This window comes from Lagenorhynchus albirostris, chromosome 19 (assembly GCF_949774975.1).
Source record: "Lagenorhynchus albirostris chromosome 19, mLagAlb1.1, whole genome shotgun sequence".
Taxonomy (NCBI): Eukaryota; Metazoa; Chordata; class Mammalia; order Artiodactyla; family Delphinidae; genus Lagenorhynchus; species Lagenorhynchus albirostris.
The window spans coordinates 5,252,572-5,280,362 of NC_083113.1; the positions used below are offsets into that span (position 1 = coordinate 5,252,572).

Here is a 27,791-nt window from a genome sequence, read left to right on the forward strand (position 1 = left end):
GCAACCTTAATGTCCATCGACGGATGGATAAAGAAGATGTGATATATGTATAATAGAATATTACTCGGCCATAAAAAAGAATGAAATAATGCCATTTGAAGCACCATGAATGGACTTAGAGATTATCATATTAAGTGAAGTATGTCAGAAAGAGAAAGACACATATCATGTGATTTCACTTATATGTGGAATCTTAAAACATGGTACAAATAAACTTATTTATAAAACAGAAATACACTCACAGACAGACAAAACAACCTTATGGTTACCAAAGGGGATAAAGGGGGAAGGGATCAATTAGGAATTTGGGATTTGCAGATACACACTACTTTACATAAAATAGATAAACAACAAGGACCTACTGTATAGCACAGGGAACCATGCTCAATATCTCATAAAAATCTTTAACGGAAAGAATCTGAAAAAGAATATGTATATATAAGTGATTGACTTTGCTATACACTTGGAAGTAACGCAACATTGTAAATTAACTATACTTCTATTTAAAAAAAAAAAAGAAGTAATCTTGCCCCCACTGAGGGTGAGGGAGAACCCTAGTCCCCTTAAGTGGAGGGTGCCCTGGTGTCTAGGTCTGTGGTCTCTTCAAGTGCTGACTAATGGCATTCTCATTTCTCTCATTAGAGACTGTGACAGATATCTGTTTAGTCTTCTCATTTTATTTCCTGTGTAGATTAGCTATTGTTTCTATTTTTCCATTTCTGGTCTCACTAGGATGCATTCTAGGAAAATTAATCAACGTTTTAGGCAAGATGGCAGAACAGCAAGTCCCAGCTCTCATCCCCGCACATAAACAGTGACAAAAGTACGGTATTGGGGGAAAATAAATTTTATGCGAACTGCACGATCCAGTTAGCAAGGTGCGACACCTCGAATGAGCGTAGAACCAAGAAAAACCACTTTGAAAGGATAAGAGGAGCAGCTCCCTCCCCCCGTCCCCCCTCCCCCAAGCTGGCACCCTCAGCGCTGAGAGCCTCCTCCGTTCGGCCCAGGCCAGAGGGAGTCAAGCTGCACCCACATCCCCAGGCTCCGGGCACTGCCTCAGAGACCTCCTGGCCTCTCATCTCACTCAGAGCCCGAGGCCACAGGCCCACGTGGGGGCAGCAAAAGAGGAGGAGAGGGACAGGCGCTGTAGTAGCCGGCAGAGCCTGGCAGGATGGACAGGAGGACCGATCCTGAGACTTCTCCCTCAGGAGGAGGAAAATGGAGCCCGCCCCCACCCCCGCCGTCCCCCGCACTCCTCCAGGGGAAGCGGGGACACGGTGAAGGCACACAGCTAGGAATCCTTCCCCAGGAGGGAGGGACGTGGAGCTTGCACGTCCGCAGAACACGTCTGAGAGGCTGCAGAATCCCTGACTGGGCTGGTCTGCAAACTCCCACCATAAAGACTGGAGGAGGCGGCTGTTCCTGCCAACACACACCCCACAGCAAAGCTGCAAGACACACGAAGAACCAGGGGATGTGACACTGCCGCAGGCAAGACATAGACCGTAGAAGAGGAAGGCCTATCAGATGCCTAACTGCTCAAAATAACTGTCTCAAAGAAGCCCCGTGAGCTATCTTCCACAAGGGTGCCAAGAACACACAATTGGGAAAGGATAGTACTTTCAATACATGATGCTGGGAAAACTAGACACCCACATGCAGAAGAATGAAACTGGACCCTCGGCTCACACCATATATAAAATCAAGCCAAAATGGATCAGAGACTTAACCATAAGGACTGAAACCATAAAACTACAAGAAGGAAGCATAGGGGAAAAGCTTCTTGACGTGAGTTTGGACGATGGTTTTTTGGATATGACACCAAAAGCACAGGCAACAAAGACAAAAATAGACAAGGGGATTGCATCATATTAAAAGCTTCTACACAGCAAAGGAAACAGACAACAGAGTGAAACGGCAACATATAGAATGGGAGAAGATATTTGCAAACCATGTATCTGATAAGGAGCTACTTGTCAAAATATACAAGGAGCTCACACAACTCAATGCAAAGTAGTAACAACCCAATTGAAAAAACAGGTAAAGGACCGGAATAGGCATTTCTCAAAAGAAGACATTCCAATGGCCAAACAGTACATGAAGAGGTGCTCAATATCACTAACCCTCAGGGAAATACAAATCAAAACCACAATGAGCTATCACCTCACACCTGTTAGAATGGCTGTTATGAAACAGACAAAAGATAACAAGTGTTGGGCTTCCCTGGTGCCACAGTGGTTAAGAATCCACCTGCCAACGCAGGGGACATGGGTTCGAGCCCTGGTCGGGGAAGATCCCACGTTCCACGGAGCAAGTAAGCCTGTGTGCCACAACTACTGAGCCTGCGCTCTAGAGCCCACAAGCCACAACTACTGAAGCCCGCGGGCCTAGAGCCTTTGCTCCACAACAAGAGAAGCCACCGCAATGAGAAGCCCGCGCACCGCAAGGAAGAGTAGCCCCCGCTCACCGCAACTAGAGAAAGCCCACGCACACAAACGAAGACCCAGCGCAGCCAAACATAAATAAATAAGTTAATTAAAAAAAAGATAACAAGTGTTGGCAAAGTTGTGGAGAAAAGAGAACCCTATGCATTGTTGCTGGGAACACAAATCGGTGCAGCCACTGTGGAAAACAGTATGGAGTTTCCTCAAAAGATTAAAACTAGAACTACCTACCATAGGATCCAGCAATTCCACTTCCGGGTATATAGCCAAAGCAGATGAAACCACGATCTCGGAGAGATAGCTGCACTCCTATGTTCACTGCAGCATTATTCACAGTAGCCAGGATATAGATACAACCTCAATGCCTGTCGAAAGATGAAGAGATAAAGAAAATGTGAGATACGCACGCGCGCACACACACACACACACACTGGAATATTATTCAGCCTTTAAAAAGAAGGGAATCCTTCCGTTTGGGAAACGTGGATGAAACTGGAGGACATTATGTGAAGTAAAAGAAGCCAGACACAGACAGACAAATACAGCCCGAGCTCACTTCCCTGGGGGATCTAGAATAATCAGACTCAGAAACACAGGAGAATGGTAGTTGCCAGAGGCTGGGAAAGGGGTCAGTGGGGAGATGCTGGTCACGGGGAACAAAGTTTCAGTTACGTAGTCGAGTCACTTCTGGAGATGTGATGTACGGTGATGTGACTACAGTTCACAATATTCCATCGTAGACTTGAAATTTGCTTACAGGATAGACCTTAAGTGTTCTCACCACACACACACTCACACACAAATGTTCAGTATGTGAGGTCATGGATATGTTAATTAGCTTAATTGTGGTGATTATATCACAAGGTAAGTGTATATAAAAACATCAAGTGGGACTTCCCTGGCGGTCCGGTGGTTAAGAATCCACCTTCCAATGCTTGGGACGCAGGTTGGATCCCTGGTCAGGGAAATAAGATCCCACATGCCACGGGGCAACTAAGCCCACAAGCTGCAACTACTGAGCCCATGCACTCTGGAGCCTGCGCACGCAACGAAAGATCCCGCCTGCCACAGCGAAGATCCTGCGTGCCACAACTAAGACCCAACACAGCCGAGTAAATAAATAAATAAATAAATGCTCTTTTTAAAAATAAAAACATTAAGTTGTACATCTTAAATATACACAATTCTTGTTACTTATATCTCAATAAAGCTGAAAAATTTTTCTTTCATTTAATTACACCAAGCACATTGGTAGTTATTCCATCTCTAATTTTAGGCTGTTACTCCCATGTTAACATATGTATTTACATTTTTATTTCTAAACAGCTATGCATTCTCCTCCTCCATTAGAGAAGACAATGTTCTCATTATACGTCACCTGAAATATGGGTACTCTATATACGTGTATGTGCGTGTGCACATCTGTGTGCCTGTGTGTACACGTGTGGGTGCATCTCTGGGTGCGTGTACAAGTTGTGTTAGTTAATTTTTCAGTGCTTTTCATACCATTTTTTTCTCATATGACATCTCACTTTCTCCATTACATCTCTTAGTATTCCTTTCACTGAGTGTGAAAATAGTAAAATATCTAAGAACTTGCGTCTCTGGAAATGCCTTCTCTCACTCTCATTCTCTCTTTATCAAGTTACTTGAAAACATTTCTTATTTCAAACTAAGTGTGTGACTCAACTACTGGGAGAGGCACATACATGTGATGGGTAAGGGCTCCATCCCCACCAGAACCCTCCTCATCTCTCAGGAAGACGCAGCCTGACGTGGTGGGCTGAGCGGAATGGACACAGCTCCCGCAGGTCACATGTGGTGGCTGGAACCTCCTCGCAGTTAGGGATTCACCCTCTGATGAGCCTTTCACTTTTGTCCCTTAAAAATAATTTGGCTCAGTGTAAAATTCTTCCCAATTAATTCCCTGAAGGTATTTCTCCAGTATCTTCTGGCATCGCCTTTTGGTACGGGGTAGTCTGGTCCCAATGAGCTTGTCATTCTCTTAATGGTCATTTGCATTTTCTACAGGAAGTAGTTTCAGGACATTTGTAGGGCCCCAGGACAGTCGTCCTTGATTTTTTTCAGTTGAAATTTTCACAAAATAGAATTAACCATTTCGAAGCGTACAATTCAGTCTGAGATACTTTTTTTTTTAATTTAACCTTCATTTCCTTAATTTACCATGAAGGGTCAAGATACAGATGTCACTTTTAAATACAGGCGTCCTAGCACTTAGTTGGCCTGTCCTCACATCTGAAAAATGTTCAATTCTTCATTTCTTTGGCCGTTGTTATACGTCACGACCTTTCCTTCTGACACTTACAATAGATATGACGTGGGCCCTCCTCATTCTATTCCCCAAGTATCTTGAATTTCCATTTCTGGTCTCTCTAACCTTCATTGTGGAACATTTCCTCGATATTGTATTCAATTCCATAACTGGTCCCTCAGCTGTCTTGTCCTTGATGGGGTGACTTTTTTAATGTGTTCATCCTACTGGATTTGTCATCTCTACCTTTTCTAACTCTTAATAACTGCCCTTTCTTCTATAAAATAATCCATATGGTTGCCTCCCTTTATTTTTCAGATACTTAAACACGCTTAATTTAAATCGACTGTCATATTTCCCTACTGATTCTTTTTTTGCATATTTTTATTTCAGCAAAGCCACTAATTGTGTTGTGATACAATCAAGATATTCACATCAAGTATGTTCTACATTTTCTTCACCTCTTTATTGGTTTCCTACTGATTCTGTTTCCTTGCCTAGGACACCCCCATTCGTCAGCAGACGGCTGTCCGTAGCACTGTCATCATTACTAGGGTCACTGTGATGTCCATTCCTGTTACAGGCTCTGCCCTCACACCCCCGGTCTCTCCTAGAAGGCTTCTCCCGGGGCTGTCCTGGGAGTCAGGCTGACCAGGGGAGACTGCTGCAGCTGCTCTGCCCCGTGCTGCCCACCGTCTCAGACTTAGCATCTGCTCACAGCTGTGGCCTCAGGGATGGCCCAATGGGACCCTCACACTCTCACGAGGGTGGACGCCCAGGGCTGACAATCGTGGATTGAGTCTGTTTCACGCCACACAGGGGAGGTGGCTCAATGCTGACCACGGGCTTGGGGCAGTGAGCAGAGCTATCCCAGTGCCCGTCCAGAAAGGTGGCGAAGTGGGGCCGCAGCTTCAAACTTCACCTGGAGCCCTGACCCCTCCCTGCCTGTGAGGACCTGGGTCCCTCTCTCTGTCCACACAGGTGGGAACCTCCTCCCTATGACCCTCTTGATGATCCCGGTCAGCGGGGGCCACTCAGCCTAGTTCCCTCTTCTTTGGTCTGGTTCCCTCTCCATTTGGGGAACTTTCTTTCTCTTTTTCTGCATGTGTCTTTGGGTACGTGTTTCAGAAATATTCAAAATAGCATTTCTCAGTGTTAGGAGCAGAGGAGGGCTCTTAGGTGGGCACCACAATCACCCACTTTGCCGTGGAGTCTGAGCCCAGGATCCTCTCATGTCCCACCCACTGCTGTTGTCACCTGCTCTGGAAATTAACAATGGTGATCCTGCAATGAACCTGACACCATTGAGCTCACAGCCACTCTGAGGAGTGGGGCTCGCGACAACATGCAGAGGAGCAAACTCAGGCTCAGAAAGGGCACTGCCCTCACGGTTACAAGAGCAGTGGGGACAGAGTTAAATAGAGACGTTTTCCTTCAAAGGGAGACCTCTAACTCAAATCAAGGTCCCCTAAGTTCCAGGCAGGACGACAGGACGGGGAGGAGAGCCCTGTCCAAGGATCAAGGGCCACCGCGCAGGCAGGAACGACTCAGGGGCTTGTTCCCAGGAAGGTGGGGTGGACGCTGTTGCAAGAAAAAGGGAGAAGTCCCTGAAGGGGGCTGAGACAGAAAGCAAACCCACACTCTGGGGCCAGGGGAGCAGGCATGTTTCCTTCCTTATTGCCCCGAACTTCTCCTCTGTGCTCATTGCCACACTGACCTCCACGGAGCTGTAGGCAGATGTTAAACGTGTGTCTCTGCTGATCTGAGCTCTGCGGTGCAGCAGGTTCCTGCAACCTCCCTGAAGCATCGCCAGGGCCTGGGTGACCCCTGTCCATGGTGAGGACCCCACAGGGACCTGCCGATGGACCGGCTGAGGACGAAGGAGACCCAACGGGGAGGCTCTGAGAGGGAAAGACGTGCTCGGGTCACCCTCACCTGGAAGGGGCGTCTCAGGAAGACACCGGCTCTGTCATGGGAATGAGAGCCAGGCTCCTGGGGAGGGGCAGTTCCCCTTCCTGTGGGGCTGCTGACGTGACAGCCCCGTGACGGGGAGGACCAGCCTCCCACTGGACACACCCTCGGGTCTCCGTCCTGAGGGCACCGTGGTCTCCTCCATCTGCACCGCCTGGACCACAGGGACGAGACGCCATGACCCCCAGCCTCACGGCCCTGCTCTGCCTCGGTGAGATGGAGGAGGGGGAGGGGAAGCCCCAGCCAGGGACGGACCCCTCCCCACAGCCAGGCTGCTCTGTCAGGAGACCCCAGGACTCAGGAGGCTCACGGGTAGGAGAGGCGCTGCTCAGGATTCAGGGCGAACCTCTCACAGGGGTCTCTCTTCCAGGGCTGAGTGTGGGCCTGAGGACCCAGGTGCAGGCAGGTGAGTCTGTCCCCAGGTGTCCCACCTCCCTACTGATCATGGGGACAAGGGGCCACCCCCAGGCAATGGGGTGGGGATCAGCAGTTCTGAGCTGAAGGAGGGAGAGTCCGGGAGGTTGGGAGCTGAGAGCTGGGGACCTGGGGGTGAGGATGTCTTGTGACCCAGCCTCTGATGTCCTTCCAGGCACCCTCCCCAAACCCACCATCTGGGCTGAGCCAGGCTCTGTGATCCCCTTGGGGAGCCCCGTGACCATCTGGTGTCAGGGGACCCTGGGGGTCTCGGAGTTCCATCTGAATAAAGAGGGAAGCTCACGTCCCTGGGACATACAGCCCTCACTGGAGCCCGGGAACAAGGGCAAGTTCTTCATCTCATACATGACACAGGACTACGCAGGGAGATATCACTGTTACTACCTCAGCCCCACTGACTGGTCAGAGAGCAGTGACCCCCTGGAGCTGGTGGTGACAGGTGAGAGGACACTCGGGGGTCCCAGCCTCGGGCTCTGCCCTCAGGAAGGGGGTCTGCTCTCAGGGGTGTGTCCCTCTCACAGCCCAGCCCTGGAGGAGGAAAGGGGCGTGTGAGCCCCATTTCACAAGCTCCCTCCTTCTCTCCTAGGGGCCCACAGGAAACCCACCCTCTCAGCCCTGCCGAGCCCTGTGGTAACCTCGGGAGGGAACGTGACCCTCCAGTGTGGCTCATGGCAGCGATTGGACGGGTTCATTCTGACTAAGGAAGGAGAATCCAAGTCCTCCTGGACCCTGGATGCACAGCGAGGCCGCCATGGGCAGACCCAGGCCCTGTGCCCCGTGGGTCGCGTGACCCCCAGCGACAGGTGGATGTTCAGATGCCACGGCTTTTACAGGAACACCCCGCAGGTGTGGTCGGCCCCCAGTGACCCCCTGGAGCTCCTGGTCCCAGGTGAGGAGGTCCTCCCCGGCCTCACACACTTTTTGAGGCACGAGACAGATTATTAGATGCTTTTCTCCCAGGATTGTCCCAGATGCGAGGGCGGGGTGAGGGGGGAGCGGGGCGCACAGGACAGAGACACAGAGTGTGAGCGACATGGGGCCTGGGGACCAAGATGGGAGAAGGGGCTTCATGGGAGGAACCAGCCCCTACAGCCCAGGGCTGGTCTTCCCCCAGGTGTGTCTGGGAAGCCCTCCCTCCTGACCCTGCAGGGCCCTGTCGTGGCCTCTGGACAGAGCCTGACCCTCCAGTGTCGCTCTGACGTCGGCTATGACAGATTCGCTCTGTCCCAGGAGGGGAGACAGGCCCTCCCCCAGAGCCCTGGCCGGCAGCCCCAGGCTGGGCTCTCTCAGGCCGACTTCCCCCTGGGCCGGGTGACCATCACCCACGCGGGCCGGTACAGATGCTACGGTGGACACAACCTCTCCTCCGAGTGGTCGGCCCCCAGTGACCCCCTGGACATCCTGGTGGCAGGTGAGGAGCCAGCGGGTCAGTCAGGGACCCAGACTCTGCACAGGCCCTGCCGGGGGAGCCCCAGCTGGTGATGCTGGGACCAGGCGTGAGGGGTCCGCAGGGAGGGAGGGAGAGAGACAGAGAGAGACGGGGGTGGGCAGGGAGAGGGAGAGACTCGGAGAAAACAGAGACAGACAGAGATGAGGGGCCTCAGGGAGGCCCAGCTGAGTCGCAGTTCGGAACCAGGGGGTGGGCAGCCCCTCACCCCCCTTCCTCTCTCTAGGGTGGTTCCCTGACACGCCCTCCCTCTCGGTGCAGCCGGGCCCCATGGTGGCCTCAGGAGAGAACGTGACCCTGCTGTGTCAGTCAGGGAGCACAAGGGAAACTTTCCTTCTGTCCAAGGAGGGGGCAGCCCAGCCCCCACTGCGTCTTAGATCAAAGTACCGAGGTGGGCATTTCCAGGCCGAATTCTCCATGAGTCCCGTGACCTCAGCCCACAATGGGACCTACAGGTGCTACAGCTCACTCAGCAGTAACCCCTACCTGCTGTCACACGCCAGTGCCCCCCTGGAGCTCGTGGTCTCAGGTGAGGGGCCCCAGCCCTGTCCCCTCTGTGTCCCTGTTGTCAGCTTTGAAGGTGACCCCCTTTCTAGGATAGGAGTGAGGGGGGCTCCAAAGGAGGATCAAGGGAGGGTGATCCGGAGGGGGTCCAGCCTGCAGAGGGACGGAGGGAAACCAGGCCCTCCCGTCCCTGCTGCTTCTCACGTCCCGTCACCAGACTTCTCAGACAGGAGGAGGGGGAAAGCCAAGGGCAGCCCCAGAGCAGAGACAGCACCAGAGTGTAAGCAGAGGGGGGATCCCAGGGAAGCCGCAGCCCCTCACCCAACTACAGGCATTTTCCCAGGATCCTCTGGGGACACCACCACCCACACACAGGGCCCAATTCAAGAGCTGGTGAGCCACTGGGGCCTCTGCCCAATATGTGGACACCTGGCCCCAGGCCTGTCCCTTGAGGTCCTCAGCTGCTCTAAATCCTGACCCAATCTCAGCACAGCTTGTGTCCCAGGGGAGCTGGGAGTCAGGTAGAGATGCTGGAGTGACCACAGGCACCAGGAGCTCTGAGGCTGGTGGATGAAGTGTGGGGGTCATGGAGAGGGAATGACCCCTCAGGGCCCATCCTGGGGGAGGAGCAGTGGGCTGACGTGGGGAGAAGCAGCCCCCAACCCTAACCTCCTGTCCTGACTCCCAGGAGGCTCTGAAGTTGGGGCCCTTCCCCCCACGGAGCCAGGCCCGCAGACGGGTGAGTGAGGGTCTGTGGGACATGGTGTTGGGTCCAGGGGGGCAGGGCTCAGTTATGGCCTTAGTTCACGCACCTCTGGAGACGCTGACTTGGACCCCCTTCCCCTGCCTGGGCCTCAGTTTCTCCAAGTGTAAAGGCAGAGAATCGTGGCCCGGAGCTTAGATTTCCTTCAGTTCTGACTTCTGGCTCTGACCCCCCAGGAGAGGAGGCCTCACAGGGAGGCCCCTGAGGATGTGACTGTATGGGGGCCTGTCCCCAGTGCCGCAGTAGTGGTGGCATTGTACGGGGAGGGGGAGGGAAAGACGAAGAGTCCACCGCACACAGCCGGCCCCTCCCCCAGTCCCTGCTGTGATGGGGGAGGGGAGGGTAACAAGGAAGGAACCTCGGCTCCAGATGAGACCCTCGGACAGGCCCCACTGCAGATGAGAAGCCCCCAGAGCACAAAGCTGGTGTCCACCTTGGGCGGGGCGCGGCAGGAGGACAGCTCGGGGAGCCCACAGCCCTGGGTTCCAATCCCAGCTCTGCCACCTCCAGACTGGGTCACTGGGGTTGGTGAATTCCCTCTCTGTGCCTCAGTTTCCTCATCTGTAAAATGGGTGGGGTGGGTTAGAGGAGATGAATGCACAGACCCCAGCACGAGCCTGCACACAGTAGGTGCTCAATTAAATGGCATCTTGGGCTCATGCATGACGTCACTGGTGCCCCAGGTCTCAAATGGTACCTGAACGTCCTGATCGGGGTCTCGGTGGCCTTCGTCCTGCTGCCCCTCGTCCTCCTCGTCCGACACCGGGGTCAGAGCAGACGCAGGAAGTCGGGTGAGTAGGGAACGGGGTGACCGAGACCCCTGGAGGTGGTGGGCTTAGGGCACCAGCCGAAGGGAAACCTAAGAGACGGGCAAGGTCAGCTTAGAAAAAGATTGTCCAGAGTCTGAAACTCAAAAATCTAGAAAGAAAACATGTACTGTCAGCTGACATGTATAATTTAAGGTATTTTCCTCCTTTTCAATCTCATGAAGTGTTGAAACATGTACGCAAGTATGAGTTCAGGTCTCCTTCTTTCCTCCTGAATCCCGAGTGAGGGGCAGGGGTCATAAGAGTCCCAGGGCCGAGCCTCTGTCATCTGCCCCAGCCCAGGGCGAGGCTGATTTCCACCCTCCCGCAGGGGCTGCAGACCCAGAGCCCAAGGACACAGGCCTGCAGAGCAGGTAACTCCCGCCCCGAAGACCCCCAGGCCCGCCCCGCCCGCAGCTCCCCCTCATTCTCCCCCTAACACGCCCGCCTCCCCCCCAGCTCCTGCCCAGCCGCCGCCGCCCAGGACCAGGCCCTCTGTGAGCAGAAGAGGACGGGGTGGGGGACACAGGGTTCTGGAGGCAGTGGGGGAGGGGAAGGCTGGGAAGGGGTGGGCTCAGGGGGTGCGGACTGAAACCCCACACTTCCCCTCACCCCTGGTCTCAGTGGCCCCTTCTGGATGCACTGCGGGGGCTCCAGCCCTGAGGGATCTCAGGGGATCCCACCAAGCGATACACACCCTGTTCCGCCCCAGCAGATGCTGCCGTGAAGGACACACAGCCTGAGGACGGGGTGCAGCTGGACCATCCGGTGAGACCCCTGCTCCTGTCCAGGCCACCAGAGACCTTCTTGTTGCCAAACTCAGTCCAATGGACACGTCTCTGTCCTCACATCCCAGCTCCAGCAGCGTCCCACACTGACCTCCCCTTCCGGGCTTCCTGGGTCGTCCTGCTGTGACTCCACCCCTCCTGCTTCCTTGTGACCTCATGGCCCCTCCTTCGGGGTCCCCTTTCCTGGCTCCCCGTCCTCTGTCTGACCTTCTGGCGTTGCAGAGAAGCCCCACGTCTCAAGAGGATTTGTGAATAAGTGAATCACCCGAAAGTCCCCAGGCCCCCCTTCCTTCATTCACCAAAAGTGGTGCACAAGGAGAGCGCATCCCCCCGGCTCCCTGTAGGTGCTGCAGGTGTAGCAGGGAGCTCACCTGGTGGGTGAGAAGACTATATGTAAAGAAGCAAGGTAGCGTCCTAGAATGCAAGGTCCCGATAAGGAAAGTAAAGCAAGAGAAGGTGACAGAGTGCATGGCCGGGGGGGCAGCAAGTGCAAAGGTCCTGAGGCAGGGACGTGCTTTTGCAGGAAGATGGCCATGCGGCTGGAGCCAAACAAGCAAGGGAGACAACGTGTTAATACTGAAATCAGAACCGTAGAAAGAATCCAGAGGCTCCAAGGTGTTAGGAGGTCCCCGGAGTTTCCATCAGGAAAGTGACCTGACCTAAGGTTTTAAAGCATCACTCTGCCAACACAGTGGAAAGCTGACGGAAGGAGATCACAGTGGATCCAGGAAGTCCCCTTTCTGTCCTACTCTCTCCCTCCAGCAGAACAGGCAGGATGCAGACCCCCAGGAGGGGACGTACGCCCAGGTGAACCACTCAAGATCAAGACTAAGGCGGGGGGTGGCCACCTCTCCTTCCTCCCTGTCGGGGAGATTGCTGGACACGAAGGACAGACAAGCGGAAGAGGATGGGCAGAGGGACAGTCAGGTGGGTCCCATCCTGTCCGGGCCCCCAGCCTTCCCCCATCCCAACCACACACCCTCCCTCCCTCTCCCCCACCGCAGGCCGCCACAACTGAAGCCCCCCAGGATGTGACCTATGCCCAGCTGAACCACTCGACCTTCAGACGGGAGACTGCAACCCCTGCCCCCCAGTCAGGGGAGCCCCCAGAAGAGCCCAGCGTGTATGCTGCTCTCGCCGTCCGCTAGCCCAGGAAGGACCCAGACCCCACGCTCCAGGGAGGCAGACTGCACGGACCCTGGAAGGCACAGGAGCTGCCTGCCCGCAGTGGACACCGCCTAACGACCAACAGACAGCCTGGACTCCCAACACAGACCACCAGGAGCCCCTGGGGCCCTTTGGCAGTCACCTGATTCTACCCTCAAAGATAACTAATATCCTTACGTTTGGGAAATAATGCAACAGACTGCTCAAAAATCAATGTGTTAAAAAACAAGAAAAAATCAATGTGTGAGTTGAAAACCAAAATCAAAACGAAAAAAAAACAAACAAAAAAACAAAACAGAAGTGGGAAAATGTTTTCAATGAATGATAATGTAAATAATACACATCAAACATATGAAATGAGAAAATTAAGAATCATGAATGAATATATAAGAAAAGGCTTCCAAAAAATCGATGACCTAACATATCATACCAAGACTTCAGGAAAAAATAGCAAATTATTTCAAATGAAGGTATAAGGTGGGAATAATAATGACAAGGGTAGCTAATAATGAAGACAACCAAAAAGTAGAGAAAATCAATTAAGGCAAAAAATAAACTCATTCTTGAAAACATTCATGAATCCTAGCCACCACAGCCGAGGGAAAAAGAGAGAAGGCACACACTTCTAATAGCATGAAAGGGATTGCAGACAGCACTACAAATCCTACAGACGTTATAAAGATAGTAACAGAACATTATGAGAAATTTGACGCCAACATACAGAAAATGTAGATGGGATGGAAATCTTCACGTGTACAATTTACTAAATGGATATAAGAATAAATGGAAAATCTATCACCTTATACATTGACTCTAATCAAAACTTACCCACGACTGAACTATATAGAATCTAACAAAGTCAAAATGAAAGAAATAGTAGAATGCTGGTTCCCGGGGTTGGAGCGAGGGGTAATGGGAAGATATTGGTCAAAGGGCACAAGCTTCCAGTTATAAGATGAATAATTTCTGGGGATCTAATATACAGCATGGTGGTTACAGCTAATCACACTGTATCCCATTCTTGAGTGTTTTGAAGAGAGCAGATCTCAAATGTTCTCACCAAAAAAAGAAATGGTGACTGTGTGATGGGATGCAGACAAATGCTGTGACGGTCATCACTGTCCGACGTGTAAGTGACCAGTTCAGGCGGCTTCACTGGTGATTTCTTCCGAGCACTTATGTACTCGTGAAAGACACACACACACGCACACACACCCCAAAATTGCACAAACATTTCCCGAGAACAGAAAAAGAAGAAACATACCTCAACACATCAGATCAGGAAAATATTTACACCAAAACCTGACAAGGGAATTATACATGGGGAAGTCACAGGAAGATCTCTCACATGAGCTTAGATGGAAATCCCTAAATAAAGTGTACACAAATGAGATGTAGTGATACATTAAAAGGACATTACTTCATGACCATACTGTGGGTTTTTTTTTCGGATAGAGTAACTTAAAATTTTAAAAATCTGTCACATAATGCAATACCTTAATAGAACAAATAAAAAATAATCACCTTAATAGATGCAGACAAAGCCTTTGATAAAATATACCAACAATTCCTGGTGAAAATAAAAACACATCAGAAATAGAAGGGAATTCCCTTTCGTTGATGAGGGCATGTTTAACAACACTAGACGTCATCTGTACAGGTGAGAACCTGAGGTCCTTTCGTCTGCGACTGGCAATGATCCAAGTATGTTCCGTATGACCACTTGTATTCACCAGGGCCCTGGAGGCACCAAGCAAGTAAGTGAAACAAAACAAGGCGAGAAGCTCTGAAGTGGATAAGAATAATATTGTATTACTAAGAGACTGCACAGCTGTGTTCGCAGAAAATCCAAAATAATGTAAAGATCTTCTACTCTAATTAAAAAGTTTTCCTGCATCGCTGCATACAAGGTCAATATATAGAATTCAACTGCCTTCGAGACTTCCGGTTCTGGATGGAGATGAAGTAAATGAATGTCTCCCTGTTCCCTGACTTTATACCAGTGATCTGATTGTATACTGCTGACTTCCAAGAGCCGTAAGATAATATATTGGGGCTGTTTTAATCCACCAAGTTTGTGGTAATTTGTGGGACAGGGAAACAATGCAACCACTTGAATTTACTTATGATTAGTGTTTGCATAGTAATTTTTCATCCTTCTACTTTCTTAATGTGGTAGAATATACACACCATGATATTCACCACCACTGAAACATCATTAAAGTGCGAAGTTAGTGGCCTTAAGTACATTTACCATGTTCGGCAATCATGACCACTGTCCGTCTTCCAGAACATTTTCATAATCCCAAACAGAAGCTCTGTACCCATTAAGCAAGAACTCCCCATGCCCCCTGAGAACCAGGCACTGGTCATCTCCATTCAAATTCCTGCCTTAGGGAGTCTGGCTACTCTAGGCTGTTCGTGTCGGTGAAATCATACAAAATGCGACATTCTGTGTCAGCCTTAGTTCACTCTGAATAATGTTTCCATGGTTCATTCATATTGTTCACTCTTTTACTTTTAACCTATTTACATGTTATATTAGAAGTGAGTTTCTGGGACTTCCCTTGTGGTGCAGTGGCTGGGAATCCTCCTGCCAATGGAGGGAACACGGGTTCGATCCCTGGTCTGGGAGGATCCCACGTGCAACTAGGCCCGTGCGCCACAACTATTGAGCCCTCACGCCACAACTACTAAAGCCAGCGCACCTACAGCCCATGCTCCACAAGAGAAGCCACTGCAATAAGAGGCCCACGCACCGCAATAAGAAGCCGGCGCACCGCAACAGAGAGTAGCCCCCGCTCACCGCAACTACAGACAGCCTGTGCACAGTGATGAAGACCCAACACAGCCAAAAATAAATAAATAAATAAATTTATTTTTTAAAAAAAGAAGTGAGTTTCTTATGGACTTCATAGTGTAGGTGGTGGGTTTTTTCTTAAACCAATCTTACAAGCTCTTTTAATTGCTGTGTTTCTCCCATTTACATATAATATTATTACTGATAACACTGTTATTTAGGTTTGTCATTTTATGTTTTTCAAGTTTTGTCCCCTCTCTTTCTTGTTCTTCTATTTACCCTTTCCTGGGATTTAAAAACATTTTTAGCATACCATTTTAATTTCTCTATTGGTGCTGTAACTGTAAGTCTTGGACTGCTGTTGAAGTGGCTGTTCTAGAGATTATCAGGTACATACCTAACTTTACACAGTAAAGACAGAGTTAGTATTTTACCTCTTCAAGGGAAATGTAGAACCCTTACAAATCTATAGGTCTCTTCATTCTTACCCCTTTATGTTGTAGTTGTTGTATGTGTTATTGCCACATAGAAGCCCAGGGCTGTGTCGGGGCCTATGGGGCCAGGTCAAGGTGAGTGAGCTGTCCCCACACCTCCTGCTGCAGCTCCACAACCACCACCCCCATCACCTGAGGGGAGAAGAGGAGGTCTGGGCTGATGGCGACCAGTCTGGGGACGGCTATGGAGTGACATCGTGGGAAACTGAGGCCATAAGGGCAACCCTGACACTTCAGGTCCACATCCTTTCAGGACAAATTGAAACCCCACGTGTTCATCTTTGCCTCCTGATTAGATGCAAATGAGACACTGGAGATGCTCACCTCCAGGTACCGGGACTGGCATGTTTAGTTCCAGAGACTCATTCAAGATCAAAGAGATTACTTAAGCATTTCTGCATCTCCTCACCCATACCCTGTCTTTTTTGTTCTCAGGGGTAACTGACATTCTCAGTCCATCACAAAATAAGTCAGACGCCAACAGTGACGAGTAGCAGAAATTCTCAATTTTGGGTTGGGCTCCGAGGGTCACAACCTGTTAATGGAATGCAGGTGACCTGAGTGGACATGTAGGGATCCTGGGGTGATTTGGGTCTGCTCTGACCTCTGTGACCTCTTTTTCCACAGTTCCTAGCCTCACACCCCCAAGACTACACAGTGGAGAACCTCATCCGGATGGGCATGGCCGGCTCAGTCCTGCTGGGCCTCAGGATTCTGCTCTTTCAGGCTCAACACGGCCACGGAGGAGCCCAAGATGCAGCCAGGAGGTAAACAGAGGGAACAAACCCACCATTCGGTGAGTTCGATCCTTGTATGACTAGGAGGTTTGGAAGGCAAATCTGCAGTATGAATTGAGGGAACTGTCTGCTGAGAATTTCACGGGGTATCAATGCTGGCATGCAGGAAATGCCTGGGTTCTTGCTGTAGAGACTCTTCCGTAATTAAAGTGTGGTAATTTCCCTCCTTACCATTATTGATTATTCTTGACTACTCTCCTTCTTTTTTTACACCTGTGATTTGAGGCTACATCCACATCGCAGGTTTGGGTCCACACCTGAAGTCACCTTCATGCTCTGCCACTTACTTGTAATACATTTTGCTTTATTTCTAATTTCCACACTCACTGGTGTGTGCTATTGACCTCGGTCCCTTCAGCCTAGAACCAGAATGTTTTAAGCAACTGAGTAAATGGGTGAAATTCAGGTCTAGTTTAAAACACATAAATCCAAAACCATTTCCGAAAACCCTCTCTGGACTCCCTCAAGGCATATTCCCCTCTAAAATGATACACGGAAGAGTTTCTGCCAAAATACCACCAGTTTGAACGAGCACAGGTGGACTTCCCTGGTGGCGCACTGGTTAAGAATCCACCTGCCAATGCAGGGGACAGGGGTTCAACCCCTGATCCAGGAAGATCCCACATGCCATGAAGCAACTAAGCCAGTGTGCCACAACTACTGAGCCTGTGCTCTAGAGCCCGTGAGCCACAACTACTGAGCCTGTGTGCCACAGCTACTGAAGCCCACGCACCTGCAGCCCGTGCTCCGCAACAAGAGAAACCACCGCAATGAGAAGCCCACGCACTGCAACAAAGAGTAGCCCCCACTTGCCACAACTAGAGAAAGCCTGTGCGCAGCAATGAAGGCCCGACGCAGCCAAAAATAAATAAATAAATAAATTTATGAATGGGCGCAAGGTGTTTGAAGCGACAGCCAGGTGGTGCGCTGGCAAACCAGCTCTATGAAAACACCACTTTTTCTCAGTGTTCTGATTTGTGTACATTATCTGTTGCTTTGGTAAATACTCCCTTCATGCCCAACTTCAAGATGCCCGTTTGAATGCACTGGATACACAGTTGGGAACAGCATCAACTTTCACAAGAATGAGCCAACTGTGGCGCCTCACAGATGACCCTGAGGTCCTTCTATTCTGTAGGTCATAGTAATTTCCACCTCAATCTTATGCCACGGTTTCAGTGGAATTGTGATGCCCAAATCCCAGTACATTCACATTAGAGGTAAATAGAAAACAGGCATAATCAGTTGGGGGAGACACGCTGAGCCCGACATGAAGGTTTAACATAGGAGATGTGAGTCCAAGCAGGTCGGACACGCCCAAGTCTCTCACATGTATGCATTTCTCCCCTGCTGACCCCTTCACCTTTGCCCCTTAATGATAGTTTGGGTGAGTATAGAATGCCTCACTGACAGTTAATTCCTTGACTGTATTTTCCCCATATCTTTTGGCGCTTTCTCCCTTCAATTTCCTTCCCTTTGTTGCGAAATAGCAAGACACATTTCATGTATAGACACATGCACCCTAGCAGTTGTAAGTTCTTGCTACATCTCTGTAAAAGACCAACAATTGGCCTTTCATACTGTCGCAGACATTGTCCTCACTGATTTCATTCTGAAATTCACAATATCCATGGGCCCTGTTCTTTCTACTCCTCATCTACCTCAACTTTCTAATTCCAGTCTCTCCGTACTGCATCCTAAACAAACTCCTCAATATTGTATTCCAAGTTCATAATTGGCTCTTCAGCTGTATCTTCTCCTTGATGGAAAGAATATCTTGAGTGTATTAATGAAAGTATTATTTTTTACCTGTAAGGTGTTTGCCTAATTCATTGCTAAAATCCTATATACTTCTGCAGTATAATCCCTTTTGCTGTTTCCAGAATTTATTTTCCTTCTTCAATTTTTCAGATGTGTAAACATGCTTAAATTAAAATGTTTCATATATTCCTAGTATTCTATCTCCTTGGATAGGATAATACAAGTTACTAGCTCTGCAGATAGTCTTCTTAGCACTTTTTCTCAGTATTAGGATTTATCTCTTATGTTCATTCCTAATGCTCAGCTCCCAGACACGTGATTTTCTATAGAGAGTTTCTCCCAGGTCTGTCCTGACATTCATCACGAAATGGGTGACTTCTTGTGGCTGCCCTGCCCCACAGCATCCGCTCTCTCAAACTCAGCATCTGACTAGGCATGTACCTGGCAGAGATGACCCCAAGTGAGCCTCACACTCACAGGTGGGACAGATATCCATGTACAATTATAATGAATTGAAGCTGTTTTACAACCGCACAGAGGACACAGCTCAGTGCTGACCTCGGGGATGGGTCAGTAGGCAAAGATATCCCAGTGCCTGGCCACAAACGAGGTGGAGGGGCAACACCGATTCCAACCTTGACCTGAAGCCCTGACCCCTCCCTGCCTGTGAGGACCTCAGGTCCTTGTCCTTCCACACAGAGGTGGAAACCTCTATTCTAATGACCACTTGCTGCACTCAGGCACTGGTAGTCACTAAGCTTTCACCTCTTTTTTTTGTTGTGGTCCCTTCTCCATTTAAGAAACTGTCATTTCTCTTCTCCTATAATAGACCATGCCTATGTATTTCATAAAAAACATAAGCAGCGGGAATGCCCTGGTGGCGCAGTGGTTAAGAATCCACCTGCCAATGCAGGGGACACGGGTTTGAGCCCTGCTCTAGGAAGATCCCACATGCCGTGGAGCAACTAAGCCCGTGTACCACAACTACTGCGCCTGAGCTCTAGAGCCCATGAGCCACAACTACTGAAGCCCGCACACCCAGAGCCCGTGCTTTGCAACAAGAGAAGCCACTGCAATGAGAAGCCCATGCACTGCAACGAAGAGTAGCCCCCACTTGCCACAACCAGAAAAAGCCCGCGCGCAGCAACGAAGACCCAATGCAGCCAAAAATAAATAAACAACAAAACCCCACCATAAGTAGCATTTCTCAGTGTCAGAGCAGACGGGGGTCGTGAGTGGGCACATCAGTCATCCAACCTGACTGTGGGGTCTGACACCTTCACCCTCTCATACTGGTTAGAAATTAACCAATATTGGGTCCCACCCATGTCCTGGCACCACTGAGCCCACAACCTGTCTGAAGAGTGGGGTTCAAACAACATGCTGAAGGCGAGGAAACTGAGGCTCAGAGACATAACTTCAGGGCTCAAGGCACACGGGGGAGGATGACGAGGAATACTTAAATTAAATCAGCTTCGTCCCCCAAGTCAGAGCACTGACCCACTCTCTGTCCCATCAAAGTGAAGACAGGAGCATATAGTAAGGAGACAATGCCCAAGGATCAAGGGCCACCGCACAGGCAGGAACGACTCAGGGGCTTGTTCCCAGGAAGGTGGGGTGGACGCTGTTTCAAGAAAAAGGGAGAAGTCCCTGAAGGGGGCTGAGACAGAAAGCAAACCCACACTCTGGGGCCAGGGGAGCAGGCATGTTTTCCTCCTTATTGCCCCGAACTTCTCCTCTGTGCTCATTGCCACACTGACCTCCACGGAGCTGTAGGCAGATGTTAAACGTGTGTCTCTGCTGATCTGAGCTCTGCGGTGCAGCAGGTTCCTGCAACCTCCCTGAAGCATCGCCAGGGCCTGGGTGACCCCTGTCCATGGTGAGGACCCCACAGGGACCTGCCGATGGACCGGCTGAGGACGAAGGAGACCCAACGGGGAGGCTCTGAGAGGGAAAGACGTGCTCGGGTCACCCTCACCTGGAAGGGGCGTCTCAGGAAGACACCGGCTCTGTCATGGGAATGAGAGCCAGGCTCCTGGGGAGGGGCAGTTCCCCTTCCTGTGGGGCTGCTGACGTGACAGCCCCGTGACGGGGAGGACCAGCCTCCCACTGGACACACCCTCGGATCTCCGTCCTGAGGGCACCGTGGTCTCCTCCATCTGCACCGCCTGGACCACAGGGACGAGACGCCATGACCCCCAGCCTCACGGCCCTGCTCTGCCTCGGTGAGATGGAGGAGGGGGAGGGGAAGCCCCAGCCAGGGACGGACCCCTCCCCACAGCCAGGCTGCTCTGTCAGGAGACCCCAGGACTCAGGAGGCTCACGGGTAGGAGAGGCGCTGCTCAGGATTCAGGGCGAACCTCTCACAGGGGTCTCTCTTCCAGGGCTGAGTGTGGGCCTGAGGACCCAGGTGCAGGCAGGTGAGTCTGTCCCCAGGTGTCCCACCTCCCTCCTGATCATGGGGACAAGGGGCCACCCCAGGCAATGGGGTGCGGAAAAGCAGTTCTGGGCTGAAGGTGGGGGAGTCTGGGAGGTTGGGGGCTGAGAGCTGGGGACCTGGGGGTGAGGATATCTTGTGACGCAGCCTCTGATGTCCTTCCAGGCACCCTCCCCAAACCCACCATCTGGGCTGAGCCCGGCTCTGTGATCCCCTTGGGGAGCCCCGTGACCATCTGGTGTCAGGGGACCCGGGGGGCCCGGGTGTTCCTTTTGGATAAACAGGGAAGCTCACCTCCCTGGGACAGACGGCCCTCACTGGAGCCCAGGGACAAGGGCAACTTCTCCATCCCACATATGACTCAGGACTACGCAGGGAGATATCACTGTTACTACCTCAGCCCCACTGGCTGGTCAGAGCGCAGTGACCCCCTGGAGCTGGTGGTGACAGGTGAGAGGACACTCGGGGGTCCCAGCCTCAGGCTCTGCCCTCAGGAAGGGGGTCTGCTCTCAGGGGTGTGTCCCTCTCACAGCCCAGCCCTGGAGGAGGAAAGGGGCGTGTGAGCCCCATTTCACAAGCGCCCTCCTTCTCTCTTAGGGGCCCACAGGAAACCCACCCTCTCAGCCCTGCCGAGCCCTGTGGTGACCACGGGAGGGAACGTGACCCTCCAGTGTCGCTCTTGGCAGCGACTGGACAGGTTCATTCTGACTAAGGAAGGAGAATCCAAGTCCTCCTGGACCCTGGATGCACAGCGAGGCCCCCATGGGCAGACCCAGGCCCTGCGCCCCGTGGGTCGCGTGACCCCCAGCGACAGGTGGATGTTCAGATGCCACGGCTTTTACAGGGACACCCCCCAGGTGTGGTCGGCCCCCAGTGACCCCCTGGAGCTCCTGGTCTCAGGTGAGGAGGTCCCACCCTGGCCTCACGTACTTCTTGAGGCACGAGACAGATTATTAGATGCTTTTCTCCCAGGATTGTCCCAGATGAGAGGGTGGAGAGAGGGGGGAGCGGGGCGCACAGGACAGAGACACAGAGTGTGAGCGACAGTGAGGCCTGGGGACCAGGATGGGAGAAGGGGCTTCATGGGAGGAACCAGCCCCTACAGCCCAGGGCTGGTCTTCCCCCAGGTGTGTCTGGGAAGCCCTCCCTCCTGACCCTGCAGGGCCCTGTCGTGGCCTCTGGACAGAGCCTGACCCTCCAGTGTCGTTCTGACGTCGGCTATGACAGATTCGCTCTGTCCCAGGAGGGGAGACAGGCCCTCCCCCAGCGCCCTGGCCGGCAGCCCCAGGCTGGGCTCTCTCAGGCCGACTTCCCCCTGGGTCGGGTGACCAACACCCACGCGGGCCGGTACAGATGCTACGGTGGACACAACCTCTCCTCCGAGTGGTCGGCCCCCAGTGACCCCCTGGACATCCTGGTGGCAGGTGAGGAGCCAGCGGGTCAGTCAGGGACCCAGACTCTGCACAGGCCCTGCCGGGGGAGCCCCAGCTGGTGATGCTGCGACCAGTCGTGAGGGGTCCCCAGGGAGGGAGGGAGGGAGCGAAACAGAGACAGACGGGGGTGGGCAGGGAGAGGGAGAGACTCGGAGAAAACAGAGACAGACAGAGATGAGGGGCCTCAGGGAGGCCCTGCTGAGTCGCAGTTCAGAACCAGGGGGCGGGCAGCCCCTCACCCCTCTTCCTCTCTCTAGGGTCGTTCCCTGACACGCCCTCCCTCTCGGTGCAGCCGGGCCCCGTGGTGGCCTCAGGAGAGAACGTGACCCTGCTGTGTCAGTCAGGGAGCACAAGGGAAACTTTCCTTCTGTCCAAGGAGGGGGCAGCCCAGCCCCCACTGCGTCTTAGATCAAAGTACCGAGGTGGGCATTTCCAGGCCGAATTCTCCATGAGTCCCGTGACCTCAGCCCACATTGGGACCTACAGGTGCTACAGCTCACTCAGCAGTAACCCCTACCTGCTGTCACATGCCAGTGCCCCCCTGGAGCTCACGGTCTCAGGTGAGGGACCCTGACCCTGTCCTTTCTGACTCAGTCAGCTCAGGGCTCTGTCCTGAGCACTCTGGGCTGGGGTTGAGTGAGGGGACTGTGAGGGAGGGTCACCCACATGGGGATCTGCCCCTCAGAGGCCCTCCCATCCCCTCCCACACCTTCTCACCTCACCTCGAATCTGGAACCTGACGACTGTAGAGGAGACCACAGGGCAGGTGTAAGGGAAAGGTTTCATAAGGTGGGGACTCCAGGGTCAGCCCCACCCGCTTCCTGTCCTCATTCCCAGGACCCTCTGGGGGCCCCAGCCCCCCACCGACAGGCCCCAGTTCAACAACTAGGGAGTCACTGAGGCCTCTCTGCAGAGGGAGCACAGGCCACCCCAAGGCAGTTTCAGAGTCTCTGGGAGAATCTACTGCCCTCAGATCCTCAAGGACAGGCTGGGGGTCAAGCAGAGATGCCAGGAGGACCCCAGGGCTCCAGGGGCTCTGAGGCTGGTGGATGAAGGGTGGGGGTCACGGAGAGGGAATGACCCCTCGGGGCCCATCCTGGGGGAGGAGCAGTGGGCTGAGGTGGGGAGAAGCAGCCCCCGACCCTAACCTCCTGTCCTGACCCCCGGGAGGCTCTGAAGTTGGGGCCCTTCCCCCCACGGAGCCAGGCCCGCAGACGGGTGAGTGAGGGTCTGTGGGACATGGTGTTGGGTCCAGGGGGGCAGGGCTCAGTTATGCCCTTGGTTCACGCACCTCTGGAGACGCTGACTTGGACCCCCTTCCCCTGCCTGGGCCTCAGTTTCTCCAAGTGTAAAGGCAGAGAATCGTGGCCCGGAGCTTAGATTTCCTTCAGTTCTGACTTCTGGCTCTGACCCCCCAGGAGAGGAGGCCTCACAGGGAGGCCCCTGAGGATGTGACTGTATGGGGGCCTGTCCCCAGTGCCGCAGTGGTGGTGGCATTGTACGGGGAGGGGGAGGGGAGGCAGGACAATGGCCCAGGGCGCCCAGGCCCTCCCCCTTCATCTCAGGGAGCCCAGCTTGAGTGGAAAGAGCAAGGGCTATAGTCAGACTCCAGGTTCAGACCCAGCTCTGCACTCCTGCTGTGGGCCCTGGGCAGGTGCTTTCTTTCCTCTGAGTCTCAGGTTCGTGGTCTATAAGCTCCCTGGTCCCACCATGCTCACAGGCCTGCTGTGAGGTCAGATGAAATGACGGGTGGGCTTCACAGAGCTCAGGAGGGCAGAGTCCCCAGCCCAGCCCAGACCTTCCCAGGGGCATCAGGGCCCTGCAGGGTGGGGTAGGGATCCTGGGGAGAGACACAGAGTCCACCCCATGTAGCCCTGCAGACCCCCCTACACATGAGCAGCCCGCAGAGCACAAATCTGGTGTCTGCTGGGGGGCAGTTCAGGAGAGCTCAGGGAGTTCACAGCTCTGGGTTCTAATCCCAGCTCTGCCACGTCCAGGTTGAGTCACTTGGGGCTCATGGTTTTTCTCTCTGTGCCTCAGTTTCCTCATCTGTAAAATGGGTGGGGTGTGTGAGAGGAGATGAATGCACAGACCCCAGCACGAGCCTGCACACAGTAGGTGCTCAATTAAATGGCATCTTGGGCTCATGCATGACGTCACTGGTGCCCCAGGTCTCAAATGGTACCTGAACGTCCTGATCGGGGTCTCGGTGGCCTTCGTCCTGCTGCCCCTCGTCCTCCTCGTCCGACACCGGGGTCAGAGCAGACGCAGGAAGTCGGGTGAGTAGGGAACAGGGTGACCCAGACCCCTGGAGGTGGTGGGCTTAGGGCACCAGCCGAAGGGAAACCTAAGAGATGGGCAAGGTCAGCTTAGAAAAAGACTGTCCAGAGTCTGAAACTCAAAAATCTAGAAAGAAAACACGTACTGTCAGCTGACATGTATAATTTAAGGTATTTTCCTCCTTTTCAATCTCATGAAGTGTTGAAACATGTACGCAAGTATGAGTTCAGGTCTCCTTTCCTCCTGAATCCCGTGTGAGGGGCGGGGGTCATAAGAGTCCCAGGGCCTCTGTCATCTGCCCCAGCCCAGGGCGAGGCTGATTTCCACCCTCCCGCAGGGGCTGCAGACCCAGAGCCCAAGGACACAGGCCTGCAGAGCAGGTAACTCCCGCCCCGAAGACCCCCAGGCCCGCCCCGCCCGCAGCTCCCCCTCATTCTCCCCCTAACACGCCCGCCTCCCCCCCAGCTCCTGCCCAGCCGCCGGCACCCAGGACCAGGCCCTCTGTGAGCAGAAGAGGACGGGGTGGGGGACACAGGGTTCTGGAGGCAGTGGGGGAGGGGAAGGCTGGGAAGGGGTGGGCTCAGGGGGTGTGGACTGAAACCCCACACTTCCCCTCACCCCTGGTCTCAGTGGCCCCTTCTGGATGCACTGCGGGGGCTCCAGCCCTGAGGGATCTCAGGGGATCCCACCAAGCGATACACACCCTGTTCCGCCCCAGCAGATGCTGCCGTGAAGGACACACAGCCTGAGGACGGGGTGCAGCTGGACCATCCGGTGAGACCCCTGCTCCTGTCCAGGCCACCAGAGACCTTCTTGTTGCCAAACTCAGTCCAATGGACACGTCTCTGTCCTCACATCCCAGCTCCAGCAGCGTCCCACACTGACCTCTCCTTCCGGGCTTCCTGGGTCGTCCTGCTGTGACTCCATCCCTCCTGCTTCCTTGTGACCTCATGGCCCCTCCTTCGGGGTCCCCTTTCCTGGCTCCCCGTCCTCTGTCTGACCTTCTGGCGTTGCAGAGAAGCCCCACGTCTCAAGAGGATTTGTGAATAAGTGAATCACCTGAAAGTCCCCAGGCCCCTCTTCCTTCATTCACCCAAAAGTGGTGCACAAGGAGAGCGCATCCCCCCGGCTCCCTGTAGGTGCTGCAGGTGCAGCAGGGAGCTCACCTGGTGGGTGAGAAGACTATATGTAAAGAAGCAGGTAGCGTCCTAGAATGCAAGGTCCCGATAAGGAAAGTAAAGCAAGAGAAGGTGACAGAGTGCATGGCCGGGGGGGCAGCAAGTGCAAAGGTCCTGAGGCAGGGACGTGCTTTTGCAGGAAGATGGCCGTGCGGCTGGAGCCAAATGTGCAAGGGAGATAACGTGTTAATACTGAAATCAGAACCGTAGAAAGAATCCAGAGGCTCCAAGGTGTTAGGAGGTCCCCGGAGTTTCCATCAGGAAAGTGACCTGACCTAAGGTTTTAAAGCATCACTCTGCCAACACAGTGGAAAGCTGACGGAAGGAGATCACAGTGGATCCAGGAAGTCCCCTTTCTGTCCTACTCTCTCCCTCCAGCAGAACAGGCAGGATGCAGACCCCCAGGAGGGGACGTATGCCCAGGTGAACCACTCAAGATCAAGATTAAGGCGGGGGGTGGCCACCTCTCCTTCCTCCCTGTCGGGGAGATTGCTGGACACGGAAGACAGACAAGCGGAAGAGGACGGGCAGAGGGACGGTCAGGTGGGTCCCATCCTGTCTGGGCCCCCAGCCTTCCCCCATCCCAACCACACACCCTCCCTCTCCCCCACTGCAGGCCGCCGCCTCTGAAGCCCCCCAGGATGTGACCTATGCCCAGCTGAACCACTCGACCTTCAGACGGGAGACTGCAACCCCTGCCCCCCAGTCAGGGGAGCCCCCAGAAGAGCCCAGCGTGTATGCTGCTCTCGCCGTCCGCTAGCCCAGGAAGGACCCAGACCCCACGCTCCAGGGAGGAAGACTGCACGGACCCCGGAAGGCACAGGAGCTGCCTGCCCGCAGTGGACACCGCCTAACGACCAACAGACAGCCTGGACTCCCAACACAGACCACCAGGAGCCCCTGGGGCCCTTTGGCAGTCACCTGATTCTACCCTCAAAGATAACTAATATCCTTACGTTTTAGAAAAAAAGCAACAGACTGCTCAATTACCAATGATTTTGAAAAAGAATAGGAAATGATTCCAAATGAAGGTAGAAGCAGGGAAATAACAATGAGAAGAGTAGCTACTAATGAGGACAAAGAAAAAGTAGAGAAAAATCAATAAAGCCAAAAACTTCAATCCTGAAAACATTAATCACACGTATATACCCTAGGTACAATGACCAAGGGAAAAAGAGAGAAGGCATGCTTTACCATTATCACGACACTACGGCAGATCCTACAGACTTTATATAAATGAAGAATTTTATGAACAATTTATGCCATTATATTAGAAAATGTAGATGAAATGGACAAAAATTCTCTATAATTTACCAAAATGATGAACATTAGGATAAATAGGAAATCTGGATTGTTGTATATATTAAATATGTGGAGTCTGTGATTTTAAATTTTCCCAAAAAGTGAACTCTGAGTCCGGAAGGCTTCACTGGTGAATGCTCCTGAACACGTATGCACTTATGAAATACACACACACACACACACACACACACACACACACACCAAACTTACACAAGCTTCTGCAGAGAATAGGGAAGGAAAGGAATACTCCCTGCAACACCTTTTGTCGGGCCAGAAAAAAATTGAGACCAAAACCTGACAAAGAAACTACAAAATGGGAAAATCACAGGAAGCTCTGTTTTTCTGTCTTTTGTTTTCCTAAACAAAATATTCACAAACGAGATTCATTGCTATATAAAATGAGTAATATATCATGAACTTGCAGGTATTTTTTTTTAAGGAATGCATGGGTGGTTTCATCCTCAGAAATCAATCAATACAATTCAAACATTAAAAGAAGAAATTTTAAAAATCATCATATCAACAGATGCAAAGCTTTTGATAAAATACATCACCAATTTATAATGAAAAAAACTCAGGAATAAAAGGGAATTTCCTATTATTTGTAAAAGCATCTTTTAAAATCTACAATAGAAATCATTTTTAAAGGTAAAAACGTGCAATCCTTCTGCCTGCAATTGCGAGTGAGCCAGGAACGTTCACTATTACC

At 52.4% G+C, this 27,791-nt stretch overlaps 2 protein-coding genes and 1 long non-coding RNA gene across 10 annotated transcripts in view; 2 read left to right on the forward strand and 1 right to left on the reverse strand.

Annotated features, from left to right (window-relative positions):
* Positions 1-27,791, reverse strand: part of CDC42EP5 (CDC42 effector protein 5) — a 145,081-nt gene that overhangs the window by 100,091 nt on the left and 17,199 nt on the right. For 6 of the 8 annotated variants that reach the window (XM_060131337.1, XM_060131335.1, XM_060131327.1 and 3 more), the window contains exons 1-2: positions 10,537-10,698; positions 2,679-2,812 (exon numbers count right to left, since the gene is read on the reverse strand). The gene's annotated coding sequence lies outside the window, so the exon portion shown is untranslated. Of the gene's footprint in view, positions 1-2,678; positions 2,813-6,436; positions 6,590-10,536; positions 10,699-27,791 lie in introns of those variants that run through there. The other 2 variants (XM_060131330.1, XM_060131329.1) reach the window with 2 other exon arrangements.
* On the forward strand, positions 6,864-27,268 carry LOC132510207 (leukocyte immunoglobulin-like receptor subfamily B member 3). The gene is given in 22 exon segments (XM_060132005.1): positions 6,864-7,096; positions 7,280-7,564; positions 7,712-8,014; positions 8,240-8,536; positions 8,799-9,101; positions 16,330-16,377; positions 16,529-16,630; positions 16,633-16,690; positions 18,074-18,078; positions 20,549-20,677; positions 20,837-20,872; positions 21,055-21,339; positions 21,487-21,789; positions 22,017-22,313; positions 22,580-22,882; positions 23,160-23,204; positions 24,488-24,601; positions 24,907-24,982; positions 25,068-25,105; positions 25,324-25,376; positions 26,159-26,323; positions 26,397-27,268. Coding segments are annotated over 22 exon segments (3,618 nt in total). The 5' UTR covers positions 6,864-6,867; the 3' UTR covers positions 26,541-27,268.
* Positions 11,003-12,310, forward strand: LOC132509853 (uncharacterized). Its single transcript, XR_009537150.1, has 4 exons — positions 11,003-11,019; positions 11,105-11,142; positions 11,361-11,413; positions 12,199-12,310. It is a non-coding gene; the product is annotated as an uncharacterized LOC132509853 (long non-coding RNA).